Raw genomic sequence first — 25131 nt, 5'->3', positions numbered from 1 at the left:
GAATCTATCTATCTATCATCTATCTATCTATCTATCTATCTATCTATCTATCTATCTATCTATCTATCTATCTATCGATTTATCCATCCATTATTTATCCATCCATTATCTATCTATCCATTTTCTATCTATCTATCCATCATCTATCCATCCATTATCTATCCATCCATTATCTATCTATCTATCCATTATCTATCTATCCATCATCTATCCATTATCTATCCATCCATCCATCATCTATCCATCCATCCATTATCTATCGATTTATCCATCCATCATCTATACATCCACTATCTATCTATCTATCATCTATCTATCTATCTATCTATCTATCTATCTATCTATCTATCTATCTATCTATCTATCTCTAAGTACCTTTATCTATTGTGGGAATCAAAAATATAGCTTATTGATCAATTAGATTCAATAAGTCCTATGGATGATGGCAGGTCCCAGAAGAAAGAGATACGAACCAAAGTTTTCATCTGGATGCTTTCAAAATGTACCGGAGCTATTTGTAATCCCGTGGAGCCATTGCTAATGGTAAAACATATTTTTTGCAAAATGTACAGGTGGATGGATACGTTCAAAACAAAAAGAATGAAACCGTTGGAAATGAGGAACTGAACGTTATATATGTTTATGGAAAGTGACGGTTAATGAAGTTTTGAAGCATGTATGTGGTTAAAAGAAAAGTATAACAGATAGGGTGAGAGCAGGGGTCGCTAACCTTTTGGACCTCAGGGACCACAAAACTCACAATTTTAAATCCCGCAGATCACTAATATGAATTTTGACTGACGGTGGCTTGCTGACGTTGGTGGGAAAGTCGGTCCCATATTTCACAGCTGCCGTAGTGACAAGACTGCCATGGATGAGCAGCTCCAGGATGACCAAAGCGCCAGTCCTGTGACTACGACAGCTCTGGAATATGGGACCAGCCTGTGGTGAGGTTGGAAATCTCTGCCATAGAGAGTGGCACCTGTAATGTGCAAATTTGCAGGTGGTGCAATGTGCAAAAAGCAGCGCAGCCCTCGCCGGGCAGGATGAGGTAATGTGGCGGTGGAGATGGATGGAAAGTGCACCAGGAGCCCAGCGGAAGTTTCCCATGCCGCTGCCCTTCAGCAATTTGACTCCCAAGGACAGGAGTTCAGCCAAGCTACCTGCAAAATCGTCTCTTGAGAAGAGCACTTGCAGAAGCAGCGTGGAAAACTTTGGCCGGGCTCTCAAGAGACAAGAGTGACTCCAGCTGCTTCTCTCCACTAAAGGTGGCCAAGCAATCTGCAAACTGTCGAGCGCTCCTCGAGAAAGAGCCCAGACAAAGTTTCCTGCGCCACTTGTGCTTGAGTGCTGCTTTTAACAATACTGATTCCCCCCAAATAAATTAAAACCAAGTTTACAACCTCAGAATGATGTCCATAAAAGATAAGCGGAATTTTTGAAAAACCGAATGCCTGCGCCATGCACCATTGCACATTTTAATTGAATCTATTACAAAATAATATAGCAACAGCCAAAATAATACAGTGATACACAAACTTTGCAACATCACCAAGCATTTCAAAATAATTATTTCATAATTCAGGGCGTGGTGGAAGAGATCAATGAATGTCTTCATGAAATCAGGTAACTTCTGCCAAATTCTGAAGTTTCTATTCTGAATTTTCTCTTGTTGGCGTGATGTATTCCTTACTCATCTGCCATCCTGGTTCAAAAGTCAGATTTCCAAAAAAATGAGTTTCTCAGAGACTCACAGGTACCATCAACTGGCAACTGCTATGTCCTCTTAAATTATTGAATCTGTCATCTGCACCTCTATCACTGTCTGGTTTGGTTCTGCAACCCAACAGGACAAACACAGACTTCAGAGAGTAATTAGGACTGCAGAAAAAAAGCATTGCTACCCTGGAGGACCTGTATCCTGTATGAGTCAAAATGAGGGCTGTGAACATATCTACACACCCCTCACATCCTGGACATAAATTGTTCCAACTCCTTCCCTCAAAATGGCGTTATAGAACACTGCACCCCAGAACAACTAGACACAAGAAGTTTTTTCCCGCAAACCATCACTCTGCTAAACAAGTAATTTCCTCAACACTGTCCAACTATTTACAAAGTCTGCACTACTATTATTATTTATCTTCTCATCACTCCTTATCACCCTCTCCCACTTGTGACTGTATAACTGTAACTTTGTCGCTTGTATCCTAATGATTTATATGAACTATTTCCTCATACGATTTGATTGCTTCTTGTACCCTATGACTATTATTAAGTGTTGCACCTGATGATTCTTGACTCTTGACAAATGTATCTTTTCTTTTATGTACACTGAGAGAATTTGCACCAAGACAAATTCCTTGTGTATCCAAACACACTTGGACAATAAAGAATTGATTGATTGGTTGATTATTAAGCCCAAGAATTATTGTGGGGAAAAAAATCAGAGAAAAAGGATGTGTTCCTAACACTGTTGCCACTGCAACTTCCAGCTTGCCAATACCACCACAAACAAACCCAACAATCCCCAGTAACAACTCACAATGTTTCCTTTTTGATGCAGCTTCTCCCCTCCCACAGCCCTTTCAAAGAACTCCATTTTAAAGTTTATTTTAATGTTCTGGATGGTCGGGAAGGTTTCGGAAGGAAAAGGCGTTTTTTTATTTTACCGAGGAGCTAGAAAATGAAAATAAATTTTAGTTTTTTATTTAGTTTAATTAATTTTAATTTCCCTTGGGAGCAGGGAAGGAAAAAAAGCTTGTTCCTCTCCAAGCCTTTCCTGATCATCCAGAAAACCTAACCCAGCTCTCTCTCTCTCTCTATCTCACACACACACCCCCCAGGCTTAGGACAAAACCCTTCAGGGATAAGCCACAGCCCTCCATGGACTACAAAGCCTACACTCCCCAGCCACAACCCACCAGCGGAATTCTTCCACAGCAGTGAAAAGAGGCCAATAAGAATCCCGCGCATCGGGCAGGGGCGCAAATCGACCTCCCCATTCTATACCCCCCCCCAAAAAAATAACCCTACCCCCACCGCCCCCAAAAAAAAAACTTTGCAAGACGTCGCCCCATTTTGCAACGCTTAGTCAAAGGCGGATTTTTGGCACCGCGCAGGATTATTTTTGGGCACCGTGCAAGACTTTTCGCAACCGGGGTGGGGACCCTGCTCTTTTGCAAAAGGCGTCGTCGTCGTCCCCCCCCCTTCCCCAGGACACACACACACACACACACACACACAAACCCGCAATTTTGCAAAACTGGCCAGGAGCCCCGCTGCAAATCGCGCACCAACCTTTATAACTCCCCCATCCAAAGGACGCTCAGACGTTGCAAGAGCAGCGCAGGAGAGGGATCCACGGGCCCCCGCGCGAGATGCTCCACGCAGAGGACCCCCTCCTTCGCTCCCCTCCCCGCCCCCCACCCTTCCCTCCCATTGCTTAGCGACCGCTCCCTCCCACCTGCGCATCAGGCCGGCGAACTCACCGGTTCGGTCTCAGGCGGAGGCTGAGAAGCGCTGCAGCAAAGCCTCCCCCCCTCCTCCTGGAGGTGGGAGGGACGTGCTGGTCAGCCAATGGTCAGCGGCGAAAGGAGGAGGCGGGGCCGTCGGGATCAGAGAGTTAGAAAGAGGTAGAGAAGCAAGCCCTTCCTCCGCTCTCTCTGGCTTCGGGAAAGAGAGGCTTGTTGGTTTTCAAGCGCCGGCTGCAATGCCCAAGGGGGACGCTGGAGGGCGGCCGCGGGACACGGGGCCTGCCTTGCTCTTTGGCGCCACCCGGTGCCTGGTTTTTGTTTTTGTTTTTTGTTTTAAATTGCCCTTGTATCTCATTCTTGGCCACTTTAAGCCTGGGGATTAACTCCCAGAATTCCCAGCCAGCTTTGCTGGCTGGGGAATTCTGGGAGTTGAAGTCCTCCAGGCTTAAAGTGGCCAAGGTTGGAGACCCCTGTTCTATAGAACGAGCTCCAGAAGGTGAGCCTCAATTCGTCACAAATTTTCAGGACGAGATAAAAGTCAACAAAGAGGAACCTTTATGATACTTTTGCAAAAGGCGGGGATTCCCAAACCCTTCTCAGGTGAGTCACAGTCAGAAAAGCGAAGGACTTCCTTTAAACAATACAATTGATAGTTTATTTCCTTTTGAAAGCATATTTGCGGTTTGGGCAGTCTATCGAGACAGGAAAGTTTAACCAAGCTGAACGAGACACTTGTAGCTGGGCAGCTGGGCAGGAAAAAAAAAACATGTTGTGGTTTCTTGTAGGTCTTCCAACTCGGACAAGCATTTAAACATAACCGTTTGCAAATATGGGACTCTCCAGGTCATCCAGTCCAACCCGCTTTTGATACATAAAATCCTTTGAAAGAATACAAAAGAATCTATCTTTGATTCACATCCTTCAGAAATGCTTTTAATTTTTTCCATTTTGATCTTTTTACTAGCTGGATACTTGTGCTTCGCTACGAAACTATGTGGTCGGGCTTAGTTTTTAGGGAGGAAAATAAGGGGGTAAAAAATTGTGCCTCTGCTTGCCAGCGTCCATCGGTATTCATCTGGTTACCGTCCTGTCAGTGTGTGGGAAAGCTGAGGGCTGTTTGGAAACTGAAAGAGTATTGACTGTGTGAGCAAGAAGGAGACAGCAAGGAGCCTGGGCGTGGCTTAGCTCAACTGTTCTAGATCTAGACTAAAGCTGCTTGCTGCTGTGAAACTGAAACTGAAACTCCTCTGCTTGTGTTTTGCATTTGGAAGAGATTCCTTTTCAGGTGGGGAGGGAGAGTAGAACTCCTCAGCATCAGGGTATGTTAATAATAATAATTATAATTGTAATTGTAATTGTAATAATTATAATAATTATAATAATATAGGAAATACTCTAAATGCTCTGATGGTCATTTCGAAAAATCCTTTCTTAGTGAGCCCTAGAAGTCAAGAGGAACATAGGTGCCCAGTTTCAAGTTTGTAGGTTTTACGGTTCTGGAGATTTTGTCATGATGCATGAGGGGCATTTTGCTTTTATATATATAGAACAGGGGTCTCCAACCTTGGCAGCTTTAAGACTTGTGGACTTCAACTTCCAGTGTTCCTCAGCCAGCTTTGGAGTTGAAGCCCACAAGCCTTAAAGTTGCCAAGGTTGGAGAGACCCCTGATAGAGACGATAGAATAACATAGAACAGCAGAGTTGGAAGGGACCTTGGAGGTCATCTAGTCCAACCCCCCTGCTTGAGCAGGAGAGTCTATTCCAAATATCAGCCTCTACCAGGGATCGAACTCTCAACCTCCTGATTGTGAGGCGAGATCTCCACCTCTAGGCCACCGGAGCTGTAAAAATGAAAGTCTCTAAACCTGGACATTATACCACTTTAGGGCCACCTTTGAGCCCAGGATTTCTGTTGCTAAGTGAGAAATGGGTGATATAAGTCTTTGCTCCCCTTTTATGACCTTTCTGGTGATTTGTTTTTCATGGCGGCTGTTAAGTTAGTAACCCCGGCGGTCGTTAAGTGAGTCTGAGCCGCAAAAGGGGATCACAGGACACACACACACACCCCGCCGGGACACTGCAACTAGTCACCAGTTGCAGTCAGTTGTCATGTGAATCCCATGTCCGTGGGGGGACGCTGCAACCATCTTAAGTGTGGGAAAATGGTCATAAGTCACTTTTTTTCAGTGCCGTTGTCCGGTCAGTAAATGAACTGTTGTAAGTCCAGGAGTGAGCAAGGAGGAGACAGCAAGGAGCCTGGGCGTGGCTTAGTTCAACTGTTCTGTACTAAAGCTCCTTGGTGCTGTGAAACTGAAACGGAAACTCCTCTGCTTGTGTTTTGCATTTGGAAGAGATTTCTTTTCAGGTGGGGAGGGGGAGTAGAACTCCTTAGCATCAGAGCATGTTAATAAATAATAATAATAATATAGGAAATTCTAATAGCTCTGATGGTCATTTCAAAAAATCCTTTCTTAGTGAGCCCCTAGAAGCCAAGAGGAACGGGCCAAATTTCAAGTTTGTAGGCTTTACGGTTCTGGAGATTTTGTGATGATGCATGAGTGGTATTTCGCTTATATATATATAGAATATTGCTAGAAAGGCAGCACAGGTGCCTTTCTCAGGTTTTTAGGTTTGAAGAAAGATGCCATGGCTGGCTGGGGAATTCTGGGAGTTGAAACCACGCCTCTTAAATTTACCAAAATAAAGAGGTCTAGGTAGTACAAATGAGCTCACCCACCATTTTATTCACACAACCACCTTTAGAGGAAAGGACTGCCCCAAGACCACCCCCAAAACTCCTCCAAACAACTAAAGACCCCTGAAGCAAGAAATGCAGGTGCTGGTTTGCACACTTCAGTAAGGATGACGTGGTGGAGAGACCATTTCAGATTGTTAGGGTGCAGATAACTAACAATCTGAACTGGTCTCTCCACATGTCATCATTAGTGAAGCGTGCAAACCGGTGTCTGAATTTCCTGCGTCAGATGAGGAGAGCACCTCTTTTTCCTTCTGTCCTGTGCAGTAATAAATTAGCTTGTATAGTTTCGGTACATACCAGGCCTCAAGGCCTCAAGGCCTCACGTAGGCTGAAAGCGTGTGCCAGGAACGAACATCAATCAACCACACGTCACCATGGGCTAATAACTGGAATGCAAACGCTAATTGGCTACTTTGTACCTTTTAAACTGACCATGTAACTGTGATTGGATGTTACTATGTGTGCACTAATATTCTTACTCATGTAACTTAATGATTGGATAGAATTCACCGCTTATGACGTATCACTATGTGTTTTTAATAAAAGAGCTTCCCGAACGTGTGATCGGGGCAGCTCACCCAAGATAGAACCTGCGTTGGTGTCTTTCTTGATGCATTCGACCACCCAGTGAGAAGCCTTCCAAATGCGGAGCAAAGCCGCAGTCCTGCCCACTTTTTTGAGGCACGATTGAAAGTATTTTAACAAACTGCCTTACTGTTTGGTTTGATGGCAATAGCGCCTCAGATGGAAAGTCCCTACAGAGAGTGGTGAGGACAGTGGAGATGATAGGAAACTTGCTTCCTGTTATTCAGGATACTGCTTACAAGCACTATGTGCTTAGAGCTGGAAGCATTGTGTCCCTGGTGGAGACTGACTCTGAGGGAGAGGAGGAACAGCCAACAGGGAGTGGAAGTGCAGCTCCGGAGGTTGCGGAGGAGGCTGGGGAAGGGCAGAGGCTGGCTGGGCAGTCAGAGGAGGACCCAGGCCCATCCTAGGGTACGCAGGGAGGAGAGGATAAAGGAGAGACGTGGTCTACTCGGGAGGAGAGGGCCTTGATCCTCTTCATGGGCTGCAGGTGTGACAACTGAATAAGAGTTTGGACCTGCGTAGTGGCAAACGCTGGAAACAAAGCATGGAAATATCTCTAGTTTATGGTTCCTGAGTTTGGCATCCTTCCCAGTGTGTGTTATCTGTGGACGTCCTCCAGCCCTTATCTTACCTGGTTTGTGTTGCTTTTTTCCTTCTTCTTGTAACTGTTTGTGTGGGAGTTTTTTGTTTTCCCGACAAGAATATTCAGAGCTTGGAAGCAAAGTGAAGGAATAAAAGGGGCTTCACCTGTTTTCTGTGACTGTGTTTATTTTGTATCCCACCCTGGGTCATCACACATTGTTAGAGACCCCACACACCCACTTTATGGTCTGTTCCTGTTGCTCCCCTCTGGGAGGGGGTTTCAAAGTATTTCTAGCAGATTACCAGATTCTGTAACAGCTTTGTTCCCCTAGGGCAGGGATCCCCAACCTTTTCGACACCGCGCCCGGTTCCGGGCCAGCTGGCGCCCGCGCCCGGTTCCGCGTCCAGCTGGGCGCCGCCATCTTTTTGACGAAAATCACTTCCGGTGACATCATCGAAGTGATTTTTCGTCAAAAAATGGCGGGCGTTAGCGCTGGTGAGCTTTTTCGGTAGAAATGGCTTTCACCCGGAAAAGCTCATCGAAGCGCTGGCGCCGCCATCTTTTTGACAAAAATTGCTTTTTTTACCAAAAAGATGGCGGCGCCCAGCAACCAGCGGCCCGGTAAGGCTTGTTCCAGCTGTTCGGTACGTCCGCGGACCGGCGGTTGGGGACCCCTGCCCTAGGGCATCCGTCTGGCAAACTCACAAGGTTTGTTTTTCTCACCATGGTCATGTATACATCTGAACTAAACTGTGTTGTTTCTCTGTGTCATATATGTGGGTACATGCATAATGTGTTTATTTATTTTGTCATGTTTATGTAGTGTATATTGGAGGTGTGACCTTTTGAGAGCTGTATGCAACAAAATTTCATTTTAATGTATGCTGATTAGTGTACGTTCGAAGTGACAATAAAGTTATTCTAAGTCTAATCACTACAGCAAATGTTACACTGCAAAAAAAAAAAAATCTACAATTTGTTCCAAGAATTGTTAGTACTTGGGGGGTGGGGGTGTTGTCTGGTTGTATATATGCAAAAATATGTCTCAGCAGATGAATCTGACACACAGCATTTAGTAAAACAAAATAACGAGGTTTATTCTTGCAAATAAAGATACACCCAAGTCAAAGATAGGAAGGCATTAACCAACATTGCAGCAACTTGACTGGTCTGTATGATCTTTTAAAAATAGCTAGAGGATTTTTCTTCTTACTGAAACAAAGTCTGAACATTCAAAATAATGACATCTTATTAACAAACAGTGCTGGATGTGCATAAATAGATACTCCCACTGCAACAACCATCAACAGTCTGGCAAATAAACATTTAAAAAGGGCATTAACAGAATAATAGCTGTCACAGACCTATTAACAATTTTGAAGGGGAAAAAATGTTGGCATTGAACCAACTGCTTTCATTTTAATGTGCCATTCTAAGAAGTTGATGGAGCAGCAAGAGAAGGAATTAACATTTTAATTTAAGCAGGAATGTTGTTTAATGGAACACAAAAGTTCTTTATGGGCACAAATCTCCCAAAATTCAGGCAAACATTTCTGAACATCTAACTTACGCTGTTTATGAAACCAAATTCCTAGATCACTTGATGACTCTTTGGTAATCACTACAGTTTAATCCCTCTGGCCTGTATTTCTGGGAGAGGTTGCCATAATCTACATTCCTCTATCTTTTTGATCTTTAGATCTTCTTGGGGCGTGAAGCTGCTGTTGGAATGTTGATCCAAGGATGAGCTACCATGTGAAACTCACACAACCTGTTGGACATTTATTGCAAGGGTTTTAAGTACAGCCAAACATTCATCCAGTCCAATACACTAAACCTTGGCGACTTTTAACACCTGGGGAATTCTGGGAGTTGAAATCCACAGGTCTTAAAAGTTGTCAAAATTGAAAACCCCTCCACTAAATCATTCCTTGTGATCTGGGTGGAAAAGTAGAGTTGAACCTACTACACACATCATGGGGGGAAAAACAGTTTTTTTTTAAAAAAAAATACAGATTATATTTTGGTATGGAAGAACCAAGCTGCCATCAAGGAAGTTTGCTAGGGAAGGAGGCTAAGTAACATATATGCCTTGCACCAGGCATCGACTGTATATCTATTATTAATAAAAATGTGACATTTCTCTTTGCTGGTAAAAGAAAAAGGAAGTACAGGTGCACCTGCAACTCCATTCAAGCTGTTTGTGCCTGTGAAGATGGAATATAAATTCCGATGTAGATTCTAATTTAAAAAAAACAATGTCTAGTTTTGCCTCAATATGTACTGCAGAACAATTTACAAAAAACGATTTCAACCCTGTAAAATCTGAATCTTAGAATTCAAAATCCATGGACCATCATCATGGATTAAACCTCGACTTGTTTTGCAATTCAAACAAAATTATTGTACCCGTTTGTACACATACTCCTAATAAAAGCGACCCAAAGCTGTCATTTTAACCTTTAAAATCCTATCATGGAAGACATTTTTGTCAATTTTGTCATTTTTGCCTTGTGCGCCTTCGAAATTGCATAGAAAACCAACATGCCTTAAACTTGTGTCTTGCTGAAATTTACAAACTATTTCAACCACTTCCATATAAATACTTAAAGCTTTGTGTCTACGACTTACAAACTATCATTATATTCATATTCTACAAAGATACTCTCAGAATTTAAAAACATAACAAAACACATTGTTAACCTTCGTTTTCAGTAAGTTTGACCTAGTCAGTGTACAGATTTCAATGAAGCTGTTTCCAAAAGGAGACCACATTGGCCTAGTCTGACATCTCAAGCTGTCTATCCAACTTCTCCTGATGAAAGGTCTCTTGGAGCAAAACGGAGTGATCTCGAATGATCACCTCCGACTCAAACTTTACGATCCTGTATGAAAATCACTTTTATGCAGAACTTAAAACATACATAAAATTCCTATTTGGTTGAAACAATTCCATGTGGTGAAACTGATACGGGCAGCAGCTTTTCCCAAACGGTGGTCCCACGTAGGCCCACACCTGTGGCAATTTTATTTCTAAATATTTTGGGGGAGAAAGACAAGGCGGCAGTCTCTGGGAAGTGAAGACTTTGTGCTTTCTTCTTAACACAAACAATTGTCTGTGCTTAAGGTGTTGCTGGTTTCTCTGGACGCAATCCAGGAAAATGGAAGAAAAATCAGGTCTGTTCAGGCAGGCATACAAGATGTCTTCCATAACTTGCCATATATGAATGGGCCTTCACAACCTCAACATCGCTTGTAACGATTGATATTATTATTGTCCCAAACCTTGAGAAGGGCAGCCATTTAATACTTTCTCAGAAAGCATTATGAAACAATGTTTATGCAAAGAGTTCGTCTATTGCCCACAATGGAATCTTTTTAAAATAAAAACTATATGAGATTAGGTCTACTCAAATCATCAGATAGGGCAAAATATTTTAAGACAGTGCTGAAACCTAACAGTAATGAATTTAATTCAGCATTAATGTAATGCTTTTTTAAAAAAGAAGAAATGCCACTGAGGTGTTTCAAGAAAAAAAGGACGTTCAACGCTGTTTTGCAAATAATGTTTGGCACATTATTTATGCGACGCTGTTCCATACAATAGGATGCTTCATAAAATAAGCTTTAGTCACAGTCTAGTCTTTGGTGTAAAATACAGATTCTTGAGGTTGTGAACACATGAATTATTGGCTGTTGGAAAGAGCTTATTTTTAAGAGAACGAAGACTGAAAGAAACCCTGCACCTAATTATTAAGTTCACTTGCTCCCATTCAGACATGTCAACACTGAAATGTTCGTAATAGTTATGAAAGTTGAAATTCAGAACCAATTCTAAGGACTGTTTCAGTCTCAAGTTATACTCTGTTCTGTAATGCTTGAGCACTTCAACGTTCTTTGCAACAACAATTTAATTTGTCCAATTCTGCAAACTTGGATATCTGAAAGAGCACTTGAGGTGCTATACCAATGGAAGACATGGCCTCTTCAATTTTTCAGGCTGTCAGAAATCCAATTTCTTCAGCTGTTCATACATCACAAAGAACTAGTGCTTGTCATTAAGGAAAAAAAAGCAAGGGTTGAATCTCATTGCTAAATTTTAAAAAGGGCCTGTAATTGCATTTAGTTGCTATCCTTCCAGTTTTTCCAGCGAATCTGCTCACTCTTTTTGCAAGCTTCTCAACCAGGTAGTTTTGTTGAGCCTATTTAGATAAAGTTTTCTTTTCTTTTTATGAAAGTAATTGCATTTTACAGTTCCACTTCTTCCTGTTTTTAAAACAAATTTGTTCAGTTGTCTTACATATCTCAGATAAGTATGGTAGCTTTGTTGAGCTTCCTATTTATACCAGTAATTGCAATATATAACTTTTTTTAAAAAAATCCCATCCAGGCTTTTATGACTGGAGATTAAGAGAATACTAAAATATTTGCTTGCTATGATATGTATATGCAAAAATTTTGAATCTGGATCTTCGGTCCCATTTTAAAAGCCTCTAATTTATTCCCTACTGGTGGTAACATTTTGAACTTTATCATTACTGTCTTGCTATTATATCTATTCAGTAAGCTTTATCGGCTGCTATTATTCCATATGATATTTTAATATGGTTTTAAAGGGTTTAACTATTTGATTTAACTCTTGTGACATCACCTAAGGCAGGGGTGTCCAACCTTGACAACTTTAAGACTTGTGGGCTTCAACTCCCAGAATTCCTCAGCCAGCTTCCACAAGTCTTAAAGTTGCCAAGGTTGGACACCCCTGACCTAAGGTGATCAAGAATAGAATAGATAGAGAAAAAGCAAAATGAAGAACTCAAATACGTCCACAGAGATTCTTAAGGTCTTGTCACAAGATGGAAGAATGTGTGTCAGTCACAAGATCTGGAAATGTGTAATTTTCAATGCCAGTTATTCATTCCAGTTAATTCAGAATAAGGAAGTCAGGGCAATCTGTCTTAAAAAGTATAAACTACATCACACTTCTTACAAGGAATATTTTCTCGCAGGACAAACGGCAAGTGTAACAAAGTATTTTTAATCTCTCTACCAAACAACAGAAACAGTACAATTTAGCAAGAAAAAAAAAATAACTTTGTAAATTAAAAATTGTATACACTTGCTATTATGGCCTCGTTGTTACCAGAGAAGAAACTGAATGAATTTTGAGTAAATGAAAATCCAGAAAGCAACTGGTCCCATAGGGACCAATTATGCATCAGTTGACTAAAGGACAGTAGCTATTTCAAATTGTAACAAAATTGATAACTGCCAGAAAGATTTTAAGACGAAGAAAGCAAAGGAGGTATTATGTTTGCTTGGGATTAGTGGATATTCACTTCCTTTTTGTTTTAGAGAATTTCATATTTTATGTAAACTTCTGAAAATATAGAGCCAGGCCAATCACCAGGAGACTGGGAGTTCTAGTCCCGCCTTAGGCATGAAAGCCAGCTGGGTGACTTTGGACCATTCACCAGGTGACAGTGAGTTCTAGTCCCGTCTTAGGCATGAAAGCCAGCTGGGTGACTTTGGGGCCAATCACCAGGAGACTGGGAGTTCTAGTCCCGCCTTTGCCATGAATCCCGGCTGGGTGACTTTGGACCATTCACCAGGAGACTGAGAGTTCTGGTCCCGCCTTAGCCATGAAAACCAACTGGGTGACTTTGGGGCCAATCACCAGGAGACTGAGAGTTCTGGTCCCGCCTTAGCCATGAAAACCAACTGGGCGACCTTGGACCTGTTACATTCTCTCAGCCCAACCCACCTCACAGGGTTGTTGTTGTGGGAAAAAGAGAAGGAGGAAGGTGTGTTGGGCATGTTCACTGCCTTGAGTTATTTGTAAAAACAATAAAGGCGGGATGTGAATAAAATAAAAAAATCAAATAAAATGCATGGAAAAAGGATACAATTATATTCCAAGGCCCAAGCCTTAACCAGTTTGGCCAGAATCCTTTGTACAATGCAAAAAAACCTTCGCTCTTCCAGGTCTATGAAAAATAAGAAGAAAAACCTCTGAATATTCCACAATCCACATTCAATAGAGGAGACATTTCCCTTATCTGCAAGCAGAAGCGTATCCCATCCCATAACACAGAGGAAGGATGAATGAGGCCTGGATGGTGGACCTTGTCACGAATGGTCCTTTCAAAGCCATCTCGCCAGAGTGTCCACAAACCAGCTCCATCAGAAGCTGTTCTTAAAGGTCTCCTGCTGAAACATTCTCCAAGAATTAACTCCTGGGAAAGAACTAGGCTGAAATCTAGGATTATATGCAGTTTTAAGCTCTTAATGCATGAGACAGCAACCTCTTCTCCACAGAGTTAGAATAGAATAGAATAACAGAATTGGAAGGGACCTTGGAGGTCTTCTAGTCCAACTCCTCCCTAGGCAGGAAATCCTACACCACTTCACACAGATGGTTATCCAACATCTTTTTAAAAACTTCCAGTGTTGGAGCATCCACAACTTCTGGAGGCCAGTTGTTCCACTGGTTAATAGTTCTCACTGTCAGGAAATTCCTCCTTAGTTCTAGGTTGCTTCTCACCTTGATTAGTCTCCACTCATTGCTTCTTGTCCTACATCAGGTGCTTTGGAGAATAGCTTGACTCCCTCTTCTTTGGGGCAGCCCCTCAAATATTGGAAGACTGCTATCATGTCCCCCCTTAGTCCTTCTTTTCATTAAACTAGACCTACCCAATTCCTGCAAGCCTTCTTTGTATGTTTTGGCCTCCAGTCCCTTAATCATCTTGGTTACTCTTCTCTGCACTCTATCTAGAGCAAGGGTCTTCAAACTTGGCCTGTGGACTTCAACTCCCAGAATCCCTGAACTAACATGACTAGAGGAGGAATTCTGGGAGTTGAAGTCCACAAGTTTTAAAGCTGTCAAGTTTGAAGATCCCTGAATAGACAGACAAGTACCAGCAACTCGGTTGTCACAAAGAAGTGACATCTAAGTATTCAAAGACCACTGTTTACATACAGGCAGTCCTTAACCTATTACAGCGGTCTTCAAACTTGACAGATATAAATATAGACCAAGAGTCTTCAAACTTGGCCACTTTAAGACTTGTGGACTTCAACTCCTAGAATTCCTGCGCTAACATGACTAGAGGAAGAATTCTGGGAGTTGAAGTCCACAAGTTTTAAAGCTGTCAAGTTTGAAGGGCCCAGTTCTAGGGTCTCAACATCTTTTTTACATCGTGGTGACCACAACTGAAGTTTTATCCTTAGGAGTTGAAATCAATGTCTGAAGAGGTTTCTTCCAATAAAGCACTGGAATTTGATTCAAAATAAAAGCAGGAATCTTCCCCTTCCCTGATATCAGGGGTCTCCAACCTGGGCAACTTTAAGATTGGGAGTTGAAGTCCACAAGTCTTAAAGTTGCAGAGGTTGGAGACCCCTGCCTTATATGCACCAAGAATGGAGGCAAAGAGAGTCAGTTTATAGTAACTAACAAACAGATGTTTTGGACCACATCTTTCCATCACCCCCTTGCCTCGTTGAGACTCATGATGGTTGAACCAAACCATGATTTCAGACCCAGCCCAACATAGCCTCCCTTCTTCTGCAATTCTGGGCCCAGCAAATTGTGTCTTTTTATCGAAACATCCTTCTCAACCCTGAAGGAAATCGACTGACCTGAAGCAAACAATCCAGAGTCCCCTTGTAGCCATGCTGGGGCCCAGTGCGTGAGCTTCTCTGGTTCATCATCCGTGTCCTCACCACGTCAATGGGGTTGGAGGCCAAGGCTCCTGCCAAGCCGCAGGTGAAACTTGCTCTGAGGAGAGAGAGAGAGAGAGGAAATTCAGAGGGTCATCCGAACGACTTTCTTGGAGAAAACCACAAAGGTAAGTGTGACATGGTCGGGTTTCTTCCAAAGGATGCCACAGGACAGCGTTTTCCAAACTGGATGGCTTTGATGAGGAAGAGAAGGAGGAGCAGGAGGAAGAAAAAGAAAGGAGAAAGAGGAGAATGGGGACAGGGAGGGGAAAAGAAAGGGGAAGGGAAAGAGTAAGAAGAGGGTCAGGCAGGGTTGGGGAGTGGGGAGAAGGAGAAGAAGAAGGCAAGAAAATGGAGGAGAAGAAGAGGAGGGTAGGGGAAGGGAGGAAAGAAGAGAAAGAGGGAGGGAGGGGGAGAGAGAGAGAGGAAGGGAAGAAGAATAGAATAGAGTAGAATTGTGTGATTAGACACATAAGGAATTTTCTGCAGTGCATAAACTCTCAGTGTTCATACAATAATAGTGATATATCATTATCAGTCAAGAAAAGAAGAAGAAGAAGAAGAAGAAGAAGAAGAAGAAGAAGAAGAAGAAGAAGAAGAAGAAGAAGAAGAAGAAGAAGAAGAAGAAGAAGAACAATAATAACAATAACAACAACAATAATAACAACAATAATAACAACAGCAACAGAAGAAGAGAGGAGAGAGGAGGAGGAAGAGGAGGAGGAGGAGGAAGGAGAGAGGGAGGAGGAGGAGGAGGAAGGAAGGAGAGAGGGAGGAGGAGGAGGAAGGAAGGAGAGAGGGAGGAGGAGGAAGAGGAGGAGGAGGAGGAAGCTCAGTTGTTTTCTTGTAGATGTTTCATTACCCAACTAGAGAACATCATCAGTGCAGGAAGGGAATGGGGTTTAGGAGGAGGAGGAGGAGGAGGAGGAGGAGGAGGAGGAGGAAGAAGAAGAAGAGGAAGGAGGAAGTAGAGAAGGAAGAGGAAGGAGGAAGAAGAAGAAGTGGAGGAACAAGAAGAAGGAGAAGAAGGGGGAGGAGGAGGAGGAAGTGGAGGAGGAAGAGGAAGGAGGAGAAGAAGAAGAAGAAGAAGGTCCATCCCAACATGGTCAGCTGAGGAATTCTGGGAGTTGAACGCTACACATCAAATGTGTCTGGACATCTGGTGACAACTCCCCGCAGATCGATTGAATCTGGACCATCAGAAGACCTGCTTCCTTCTGGACTTACAGGAAGTGAGTGTACACGGTGTCTCCCATGAACCCACTGAGGATGATGTGCTTCTTGGTGAGGTCATAGATGGGCAGCTCCACACCAACCACCACCGCGGCTCTCTGGGCGGTAAGAGAGACTCCCTGTGAAAAGAAAGAAGAGACAACCTTTAAGTGGCCAAATAAAGCGACGTCTCCTTTAAGAAATAATTCAGAGTTTTGTGGGATTAACTTCTTATTGAGGTATTCCTACTCTGGGATAATCCTTACAGGAACTCTGAAGGAAGCCTTTATAAGTCACTCTTGAAAGAATCTGAATTGTTTTTATTCCCCGCCCCCCCCAAGAGAAAATCCAAAGCAGAAAATTGTCAGTTATGATGAAGTCAAATACCTGACATTCCCCACCCATCAGTCTTCCTGTGAATAATTCTTAGGATTGTCCCGCCCAGTTTTCCCATGAATAATTCTCAGAGATATAAAGGGAATTTTTTTATTTAAAAAAAATGCTATATTATTGTTAGGTATAACATTGATACCCAACAAGGTTTGGGTGGATAAATATATAAACTAAGGTATCATAGTTTAAGTGTTTGTAACTTTAAGCACCACACTGCATGTAATTAGTCAATTAAGGGTGCGGTTAGAAACTGCAATAAGAGGAAGCAGGAGAAAGCTTGCTGCCTACTGCCTACTGTTTTACTGTTTACCGTTTGCTGTTTACTGTTTACTGCTGTTTACTGCTGGATACAACTGTTTATTACTGTTTTACTGCGACTGTCTACTGTTTGATCGTTCTACTGAATATCCAGCGTTATCCTCTGGAGAAAGGATCGGAGGAGGAGAAGATATCTTTATCGGCTGATAAAGATATAGTAAGGACTATTATCTGGACTGAGTTAGTGAGTCTTACTGAATGGATATATTGTGAATGACATACGGACTGATTGACAATGCTTAAAATCTAACTGGATTAAAAACTATTTAAACTACAAACAGTGTTTGTGTTCAGTGTGTGTATACTCTAAAACCCTTCATCTCTCATTTGGCTGCCTGGCTTGACTGCTGCTGCATACTCTGCTAGGGGTTTATCCCCAAACACTAACAATGGTTATGGGCCCAGCTGCACAGTCTAACTAACAAGAATATAGCAGTGAGAGTTGGTGTGAGTTGCACATTACTGTAAAAACAAACTGTTTTTATAAGTTTAAAATAGTCATATATCTGAAGAGTAATGGCACAAGTAAATCTACCACATCTGACCCTAATATCCAGGCTGGATGGAACAAACTATGTTTCATGGTCAATGAAATGTAGTTTACTTCTACGTAGAGAAGGTTTGTGGGACATAATAACAAACCCACCAGATGTGAGTAGATGGGATCCTGATAATGAAGAGGATAACCAAAAGTTACAAGACTATAAACGGAAGAATGATCAGGCTTTATGCATCATAGGACTGACTCTCTGTGACCAGCAGCTTGTCCATATTCGTGGAGAAGAAAATGCTGCAAACTGCTGGGAGAACCTCAGGAAGATATATGTTCGGGACAGTGTAGGAGCACATATAAATCTTACACGGAAGCTGTTTCGAACACATCTTCTTTTTTTTTAAAAAAAAACAAGTTTTATTAAAAGTTTCAACAACAAACAAATCATTACATATTAAATCTTTCCCTATCTTTCTACAATAATTTCCCCAATATTCTCATAAAACACAAACAAACACAAACAAACATAAAAAAATCTTTTAGTAAAGTACCTTGGCCCCAGTTACCTCTCTTTGCATGGGCAGCGCATATCACTCTTCACAATTTTATCTAATTTAATCCATCTTAATTAAATCATTAAATTTGTATCTTTTGCCCATTCATTATCCCTCTATCTCTTCTTATAATAAAAAGAATTTCTCCTGAAATCACTAATCAGAGTATGATGCCTTTCTATCCTCCCCTAAGTTAGTAAAATTAACATTCAACATAACAAATACCCAATTTGGTTCTGCTTGGTACATTCTATCCACCAAAAATGTTTAAATACATTGTATCCTCCTTTCCTTCGATATTTTATTACATTTTAAAAATCAATCATTATTAAAAACTTCAAAATTTTAATTTCTTATTAAATCTTAAACCATTCTAATTTACTATTTCACATATAAATGTTACAATACCATCTTCTGTACCTTAGCAGAATCTTTCTTACAGAAGTTTATATTTCATCCTTTGTCTCTAAAAAAATCCTCTTCTCCCATCCAATTTTAAAACTTTGAGGCTTTTCTCCGCCTTTCCCCTTTCTTTCTTCCCCACCAAATCTTCCTACCCCCCTTCTTCTTCTAACCTCTGCCTTGCTGGGATCCCTTCTCTGTTGTGTTCCTTTTTCTCTTGTTTGCTATCATTATATTTACTTTGCATCATATTTTTCTCTTTCTCAAATGTTTTTTTAGATCTTAAGTCCTTCATTTTCCTTGCTCTCTTCCTTCCTTCTTCCTTAGATAAGTTTTGGGATTCAATGAAGATGGCGTCTTCGTCTCTTCCTTGTTGTTCTTCTTCCATTTCCATCTGTTCCATTGTCTGTTGGTAATTGACCAGCGCCATTTCTAGAAATAGAAAAGCTTTTTCCATGCCATCTTTGCAGGCTGCTTTTGTTTGCTCATATTCATCCCTCAGGTCTTCAAAAAGGAAAGCCATTATAAATAAATCTTTTCTTTTCTTTATTCCTCTTTCTTCTTACACCAACCAAATATTCCGAGAGAAAGGTAAAACAATCCCAAAATCCACAATCCTCAATAAATCCAAGCAAACCAAAATTCCCCCTTCCTCTTCCAGGGGTGGTATCAAACAAATAAAAAAAAAGAGTCCAAATCTATATTTTAAAGCCTTATTAAAATTATATTTCTGTCCTCAAATCTTCAAGGCATCTCCTCCAACAAGATCCAAATTTATATATTTTCTTTATCCTCTCCCTTCCGGCTTAATTCCGTCGGGAGGGAGAGTAAACTTTCCTTTCAGCACCTCAAAATAGCCGCTTTTTTTTCTCTTGTGGAAATAATCATCAAAAAACCATCTTTTCCAGGAATTAAATTAGATAAATCTCAAAGCCCTGGGTCGACCAAGAAGAACTTTCACTTTCAATAACTTTCTCTTCTTCCTCCTGCGCATACTTGCCCGGCTGTCGACTTCTTTGTGGCGGCCATTGCAGACCGCCGCTGCACCGTCCTGGTAAAAGGGGTTCTGCCGGCCAGGAGGGGGTCTGCAACACCCCCAAACCCTTCCTCCGGATCCCCTTACCTTCAGCTACCCCTGCAGGGCAGCCTTGCTCCGCACCCGTCCGGGTCGGAGCCCCAAAACGGCTAGCGGCGAGGATCGCGCAGCCGCGAATCCCTACCGCTCGCGCCGACAAACCGAAACTCCTCGAACACATCTTCAAAGGAATGGAGACATGTTAGCTCATTTAAACTGTATGAAGAGCATTTTTCAAGAATTACAAGAAAAAGAGCTTATCTTTAATGAGCTGCAACAAGTATACATTATATTATCTTCATTAGATCAAAGCTATGATGACTATGTGACTTCGTTGGAAGTATTGCCTAAGGATAGCCTCTCATTAACCGAGATTACAGGCAGGCTACTAGAAGAAGCCAGAAGAAGGTGTGAACGTGACCAGCTGAGAGAAGATAAATCTAAGAAAGAAGAGAAATTATCTTCAAAGCTTGATAGAAACCAGCTTAGTAAAGGAAAGCACCGGAAGAGAATTTATCTTCGACGGCATACACAATTAAAAAGTGTTTTAATTGTGGAGGAAGAGGACATTTGGCAAGTTTTTGCAAAAAGGGAAAAAGCCAGAATGTAAAAAAGCCCAAGAAAGCCTTTGAACTAACCATGTTTAGCAACTGTGATGTGAAGAATGATTTATGGGTGGTGGACAGTGGTGCATCCCACTGCATCACGAGAGATAAGACAAAATTTGTAAAAATGTCTACAAGCTCTCAACATATATCACTTGCTAATGGCTGGAACCTAAAAGCGAAAGGAGAAGGTACTGCACATTGTCCGTGCATAAATCAGGATATAAAAATGTTGTATGTACCGCAACTAAAGTTCAACTTGCTTTCTGTAAGGGTATTAGTCAAACTAGGTTATGTAATTACATTTAAAAATAATAATTGCATAATTGAGAAAGATAAAAAAAGGGTAACTGCAGCTTTAAATGGAACGTTATACGTCTTAGATGATAGTAAGAAAGGGGAGGCACAGACTGTATTTAACAATATAAAGCCTCATAATGAATGTATCCATTTATTGCATAGGCGTTTGGGGCATGTAAATTTTAAAATGCTAAAGCATTACAGTAGAGTTATCTGATGGAATAAGGTTAAAACCTTGTGATAAATATTTGCGTTGTAATGTTTGCTGTGAAGATAAGAGCAAAGTATTGCCTGCAAATAGGTTAAATGGTTTCAAAACCAAAGAACCTTTAGAAGTGATATTTGCAGACATCATAGGTCCAAAGAAACCCAGTATGGGGGTGCTCGATATATACTGAGCATTATGGACCACCATTCTAGATATGGGTTTTGCTACTTAATGAAGAGCAAAACTGAAACATATAAACATTTTTCAACTGGCTTAAATTTGCAGAAAGAAAGACTAAACGGCAACTGATAACCCTGGTGACAGATAATGGTACGAATTTGTTAATAACAAATTCCAGAACAGACTAAAGGTAGCTGGAATAGAGCACAAAAAGTCTGCACCATACAGGCCAGAACACAACGCATTCATAGAGAGAAGAGGCCAAACACTACAGGCAATGGTTAGAACAATGTTAACTGATTCTGGATTACCTGATTCTTTGTGGGGGGAGGCAACAATGTGTGCTAATAACATATTGAACAATGTTGTTAACACAACGACTGGTGAAATACCATTCACCAAGTGGCATGGCAGGAAACCTGACCTAAGTTACCTGCACACATTTGGTGCACCAGCATGGGTGCATATCCCTAAACAACTCAGGCATAAAGGGCAACACAGAGCTAAGCGATTTTTCTTCGTTGGTTACCAGGCAAACCATAGGGCATATAGATTTTGGGAGAAAGGCACATCTAAGGTGTTATGTAGTGCTAGTGCCCAATTTCTAGAGCACGTGGGATGGGAGAAGTTAGAACAGGATACCAATAAAGGTAATTATTGAATCCTATAGAAATCCCATTAGTTATCCCTGTAACTTTAAGAATAAAGTAAAGAGAGAAATACAGGAAGAAATAGAGCCCATAAAGGAAGAAATAGATTCAATAGCTGAGCAGGATGAGGAAGATGAACAGGTAGTAGTTCAAAAAAGTCCTCCTGCAAGCCCTGTAATTCCCAGAAGAACTACACGAATATCTAGACTGCCTGATAGGTACCAGGCTAACACAGTATGCCAGATTAATAGAGTTCCAAGTACTGTAGATGAAATAAAAATGTATCCTACTAAGGATAAGGAAAGTTGGTATGCAGCAATGAATAAGGAACTGAACTCATTAAAGAATATGAAAGTATATGAGAATGCGAGATTACCTGTAGATATGAAGTCCATTGGCTGCAAATGGATCTTTAAGGTAAAATCTGATAAAGATGGAAATATAATCCATAAGGCACGATTAGTAGCCCAAGGTTTTAGACAGAATGCCAATGACTATGATGAGATGTTTGCACCTAGTCTTAAGGCAGCAACCTTGAGGGCAGCTTTAGTGTGGGCAGCTAGCAAAAAATATATAATTAACCACCTAGATGTGGAAACCGCTTACTTGCACGCCCCATTAAGACACACTATATATATGAAAAAACCTGTTGGAATTAAAAGTGAAATAATAGATAATAATGATTGTTGGTTGTTAAAAAAAAGCCTCTATGGTCTTAAACAATCAGGCTATGAATGGAACCAGTATATTGTAAAGGAACTAAACAATATAGGATTCAGAGCTGGGTTAGCCGATCCATGTCTATTTAAGAGGGAGACAAATGGGAAAATATCATTATTATTGTTGTTCACTGATGATATTGCATTGATTACTGAAAATAATGATGAGGCCAATAAAATAATAGCATCATTAGGAAAGAAAATAAAGATTAAGCAATTAGGGGAGATAAAAAAATATCTCGGTTTAAATATACAGAAAACACAGATGGGCTTTAAGATATCTCAGGAAGATAAGATATGCAAATTGCTAATAGATTATAAAATGGAGCTTTGTAAGCGGCTAAGACTCCAATGAGTCAGGAGTTTAGCAACACTGATGCACAAAGCCCGGAGTTTGATAAGGTAATTTATCAATCATTAATTGGTAGTTTGTCGTATATTAGCAATTGGTCTAGACCAGACATATCGTACAGTGTGAATCAGTTAGCTCGTTTCAATTCTGCACCAAGTGAAAGACACTGGATTGCAGCTAAAAGAATATTAAGATATCTTAAAAAGACAATGAATTATTCATTGTATCTAGAGCCAAAAAGTGATCTAATTCTGAGTGCTTATGCTGATGCTAGTTTTGCATCAGAAAGAGACACAAGAAAGTCAACTTCAGGAACAGCCATAATGCTGGGTAAGACATTAATAGGTTGGAAGTCAATAAGACAACAGCATATAAGTTTGTCAACTATGGAGGCAGAATTCTCCTGTTTATCGCTATTATGTACAGAATTGATTATGTATAAGCAAATGATGAATGATATAGGCATAACTGTGAATTATCCTATAATTATACATGAAGATAATCAGGCAGCAATTCAAATGGCCACAAATATTGCAGTCAAAACTAGGAGCAAGCATACAGATTTAAGGTACCTAAACGTTAGACAATCTGTGAGAAGTAAAATGATACAGCTGGAGTACTGCATGTCGGAGGACAATGTAGCTGATAATTTTACAAAAGCCCAAGGTGCCAGGAAGCACCAGGAGAGTTGTGAAAACTATGGGGTTAGATTGTAAAGGTATTATATATTTATATCACCCAAAAGGGGAGAATGTTAGGTATAACATTGATACCCAACAAGGTTTGGGTGGATAAATATATAAACTAAGGTATCATAGTTTAAGTGTTTGTAACTTTAAGCACCACACTGCATGTAATTAGCCAATTAAGGGTGCGGTTAGAAACTGCAATAAGAGGAAGCAGGAGAAAGCTTGCTGCCTACTGCCTATTGTCTGACTGCCTACTGTTTTACTGTTTACCGTTTGCTGTTTACTGCTGGATACAACTGTTTATTACTGTCTTACTGCGACTGTCTACTGTTTGATCGTCCTACTGAATATCCAGCGTTATCCTCTGGAGAAAGGCATCGGAGGAGGAGAAGATATCTTTATCGGCTGATAAAGATATAGTAAGGACTATTATCTGGACTGAGTTAGTGAGTCTTACTGAATGGATATATTGTGAATGACATACGGACTGATTGACAATGCTTAAAATCTAACTGGATTAAAAACTATTTAAACTACAAACAGTGTTTGTGTTCAGTGTGTGTATACTCTAAAACCCTTCCTCTCTCATTTGGCTGCCTGGCTTGACTGCTGCTGCATACTCTGCTAGGGGTTTATCCCCAAACACTAACAATTATTACTAGTTTTAATAATTGGTTAAAGGGAATAAAATGGGCAAAATATGTTACAATGTAAAGAGGCTGGCAAGATTGACTTGATAATGAAAGGGGGATAAAAACCGGATGGTATAAATTAAGATGAATTTTTTGAAAATGATGAATGGAAGAACATAATGTGGTAAAACCTGCCAATAGGACGAATGCAAGAAAACGTGCGCAATGAATAGACGATTAAGAATATAGATAATATTATAAAGTAATGCATGAGGAATATAAAAAGAAAAATGGAATAGGCAATATGATCGGAAATTGGATAATAAAGCTAAATAGGTAACCAGGGTCATGTTTGTATTAGAATGTAAAAAAAAAAAAACTGGAATCACATTGTTTACTCAAAGGGACGTTTAAAAAATAAAAATTAAAAAAAATTGTTGCAAAATAAATAAATAAATAATAATTCTCAGAGGAAAACTGCAAGAGTTTCTCCCAAATATTTCAGAATCAGAGGCAGGTGCTTAAATGAGGAATCGAGAGGGGTTGCTGTGCCCCACCTGACAGATTTGGGGGAGTTTTCTACCATCAGTAGGTCCTGCTTTGGACTTTCTCTTGGTGAGAACAAACATAATTCAGAATTCTTTGATGATGAGCAGCTCAGTTTTTGCTAATTCCCAGGCTGCGTTGTGGTTAGTAGGAAGCGTGGTGCAGTGGTTAGGATGTGGTACTGCAGGCTAATTCTGCCCGCTGCCAGGAGTTTGAATCTGACCGGCTCAAGGTAGACTGCCCTCCTTCCGAGGTGGGTAAAATGAGGACCCAGATTGTTGGGGGAAAGAGGCTGACTCTGTAAACTGCTTAGAGAAGGCTGGAAAGCACTGGGAAGCGGTATATAAGTCTAAATGCTATTGCTATTCTCTCCCTCCTTCCCTTCCTCTCTCCTTCCTTTGTGCCCTTTTCTTTCTACCGTTCTTTTCTTTCTTTCCCTCTACTCTCTCCTTCCTTCCCCTCTTTTTCTCCATTTTTCTCTTTCGCCTGCTCCCTCCATCTCTCATTTCCCTTCTCTTTTTCTCCCTTCCCTTTCCTTTCCTTTCCTTTCCTTTCCTTTCCTTTCCCTTCCCTTCCCTTCCTTGCTTCCTTCCTTCCTCTTGTAAGAGCTGTGATGGCACAGTGGTTGGAATAAACGCTATTGCATGCTACTTCTGCTGATTGCCAGCTGCCAGCAGTTCGA

The 25131-nt window shown here is 41.0% G+C and overlaps 3 protein-coding genes across 4 annotated transcripts in view; 1 reads left to right on the top strand and 2 right to left on the bottom strand.

Annotated features, from left to right (window-relative positions):
- The window catches only part of ST3GAL5 (ST3 beta-galactoside alpha-2,3-sialyltransferase 5), a 42536-nt gene extending 38866 nt beyond the window's left edge, over positions 1 to 3670 (bottom strand). The window contains exon 1 of the mRNA XM_087967603.1: positions 3467 to 3670. The gene's annotated coding sequence lies outside the window, so the exon portion shown is untranslated. The remainder of the gene's footprint in view (positions 1 to 3466) is intronic.
- Positions 1 to 25131, top strand: part of ATOH8 (atonal bHLH transcription factor 8) — a 249058-nt gene that overhangs the window by 93389 nt on the left and 130538 nt on the right. The window lies entirely within an intron of this gene.
- The window catches only part of SLC25A30 (solute carrier family 25 member 30), a 38849-nt gene continuing 22194 nt past the window's right edge, over positions 8477 to 25131 (bottom strand). For both annotated transcript variants that reach the window (XM_087967610.1, XM_087967611.1), the window contains exons 7-10: positions 16349 to 16469; positions 15041 to 15179; positions 13309 to 13389; positions 8477 to 11450 (exon numbers count right to left, since the gene is read on the bottom strand). In XM_087967610.1, the coding sequence (XP_087823736.1) occupies positions 11409 to 11450; positions 13309 to 13389; positions 15041 to 15179; positions 16349 to 16469 (383 nt within the window). In that variant the 3' untranslated portion in view covers positions 8477 to 11408. The remainder of the gene's footprint in view (positions 11451 to 13308; positions 13390 to 15040; positions 15180 to 16348; positions 16470 to 25131) is intronic.

Source organism: Notechis scutatus, chromosome 5 (assembly GCF_049901735.1).
Source record: "Notechis scutatus isolate UNSWTSFEM ecotype Mainland chromosome 5, rNotScu1.2, whole genome shotgun sequence".
In the NCBI taxonomy this organism is placed as follows: Eukaryota; Metazoa; Chordata; class Lepidosauria; order Squamata; family Elapidae; genus Notechis; species Notechis scutatus.
This window is presented reverse-complemented; position numbering and strand designations above follow the sequence as displayed.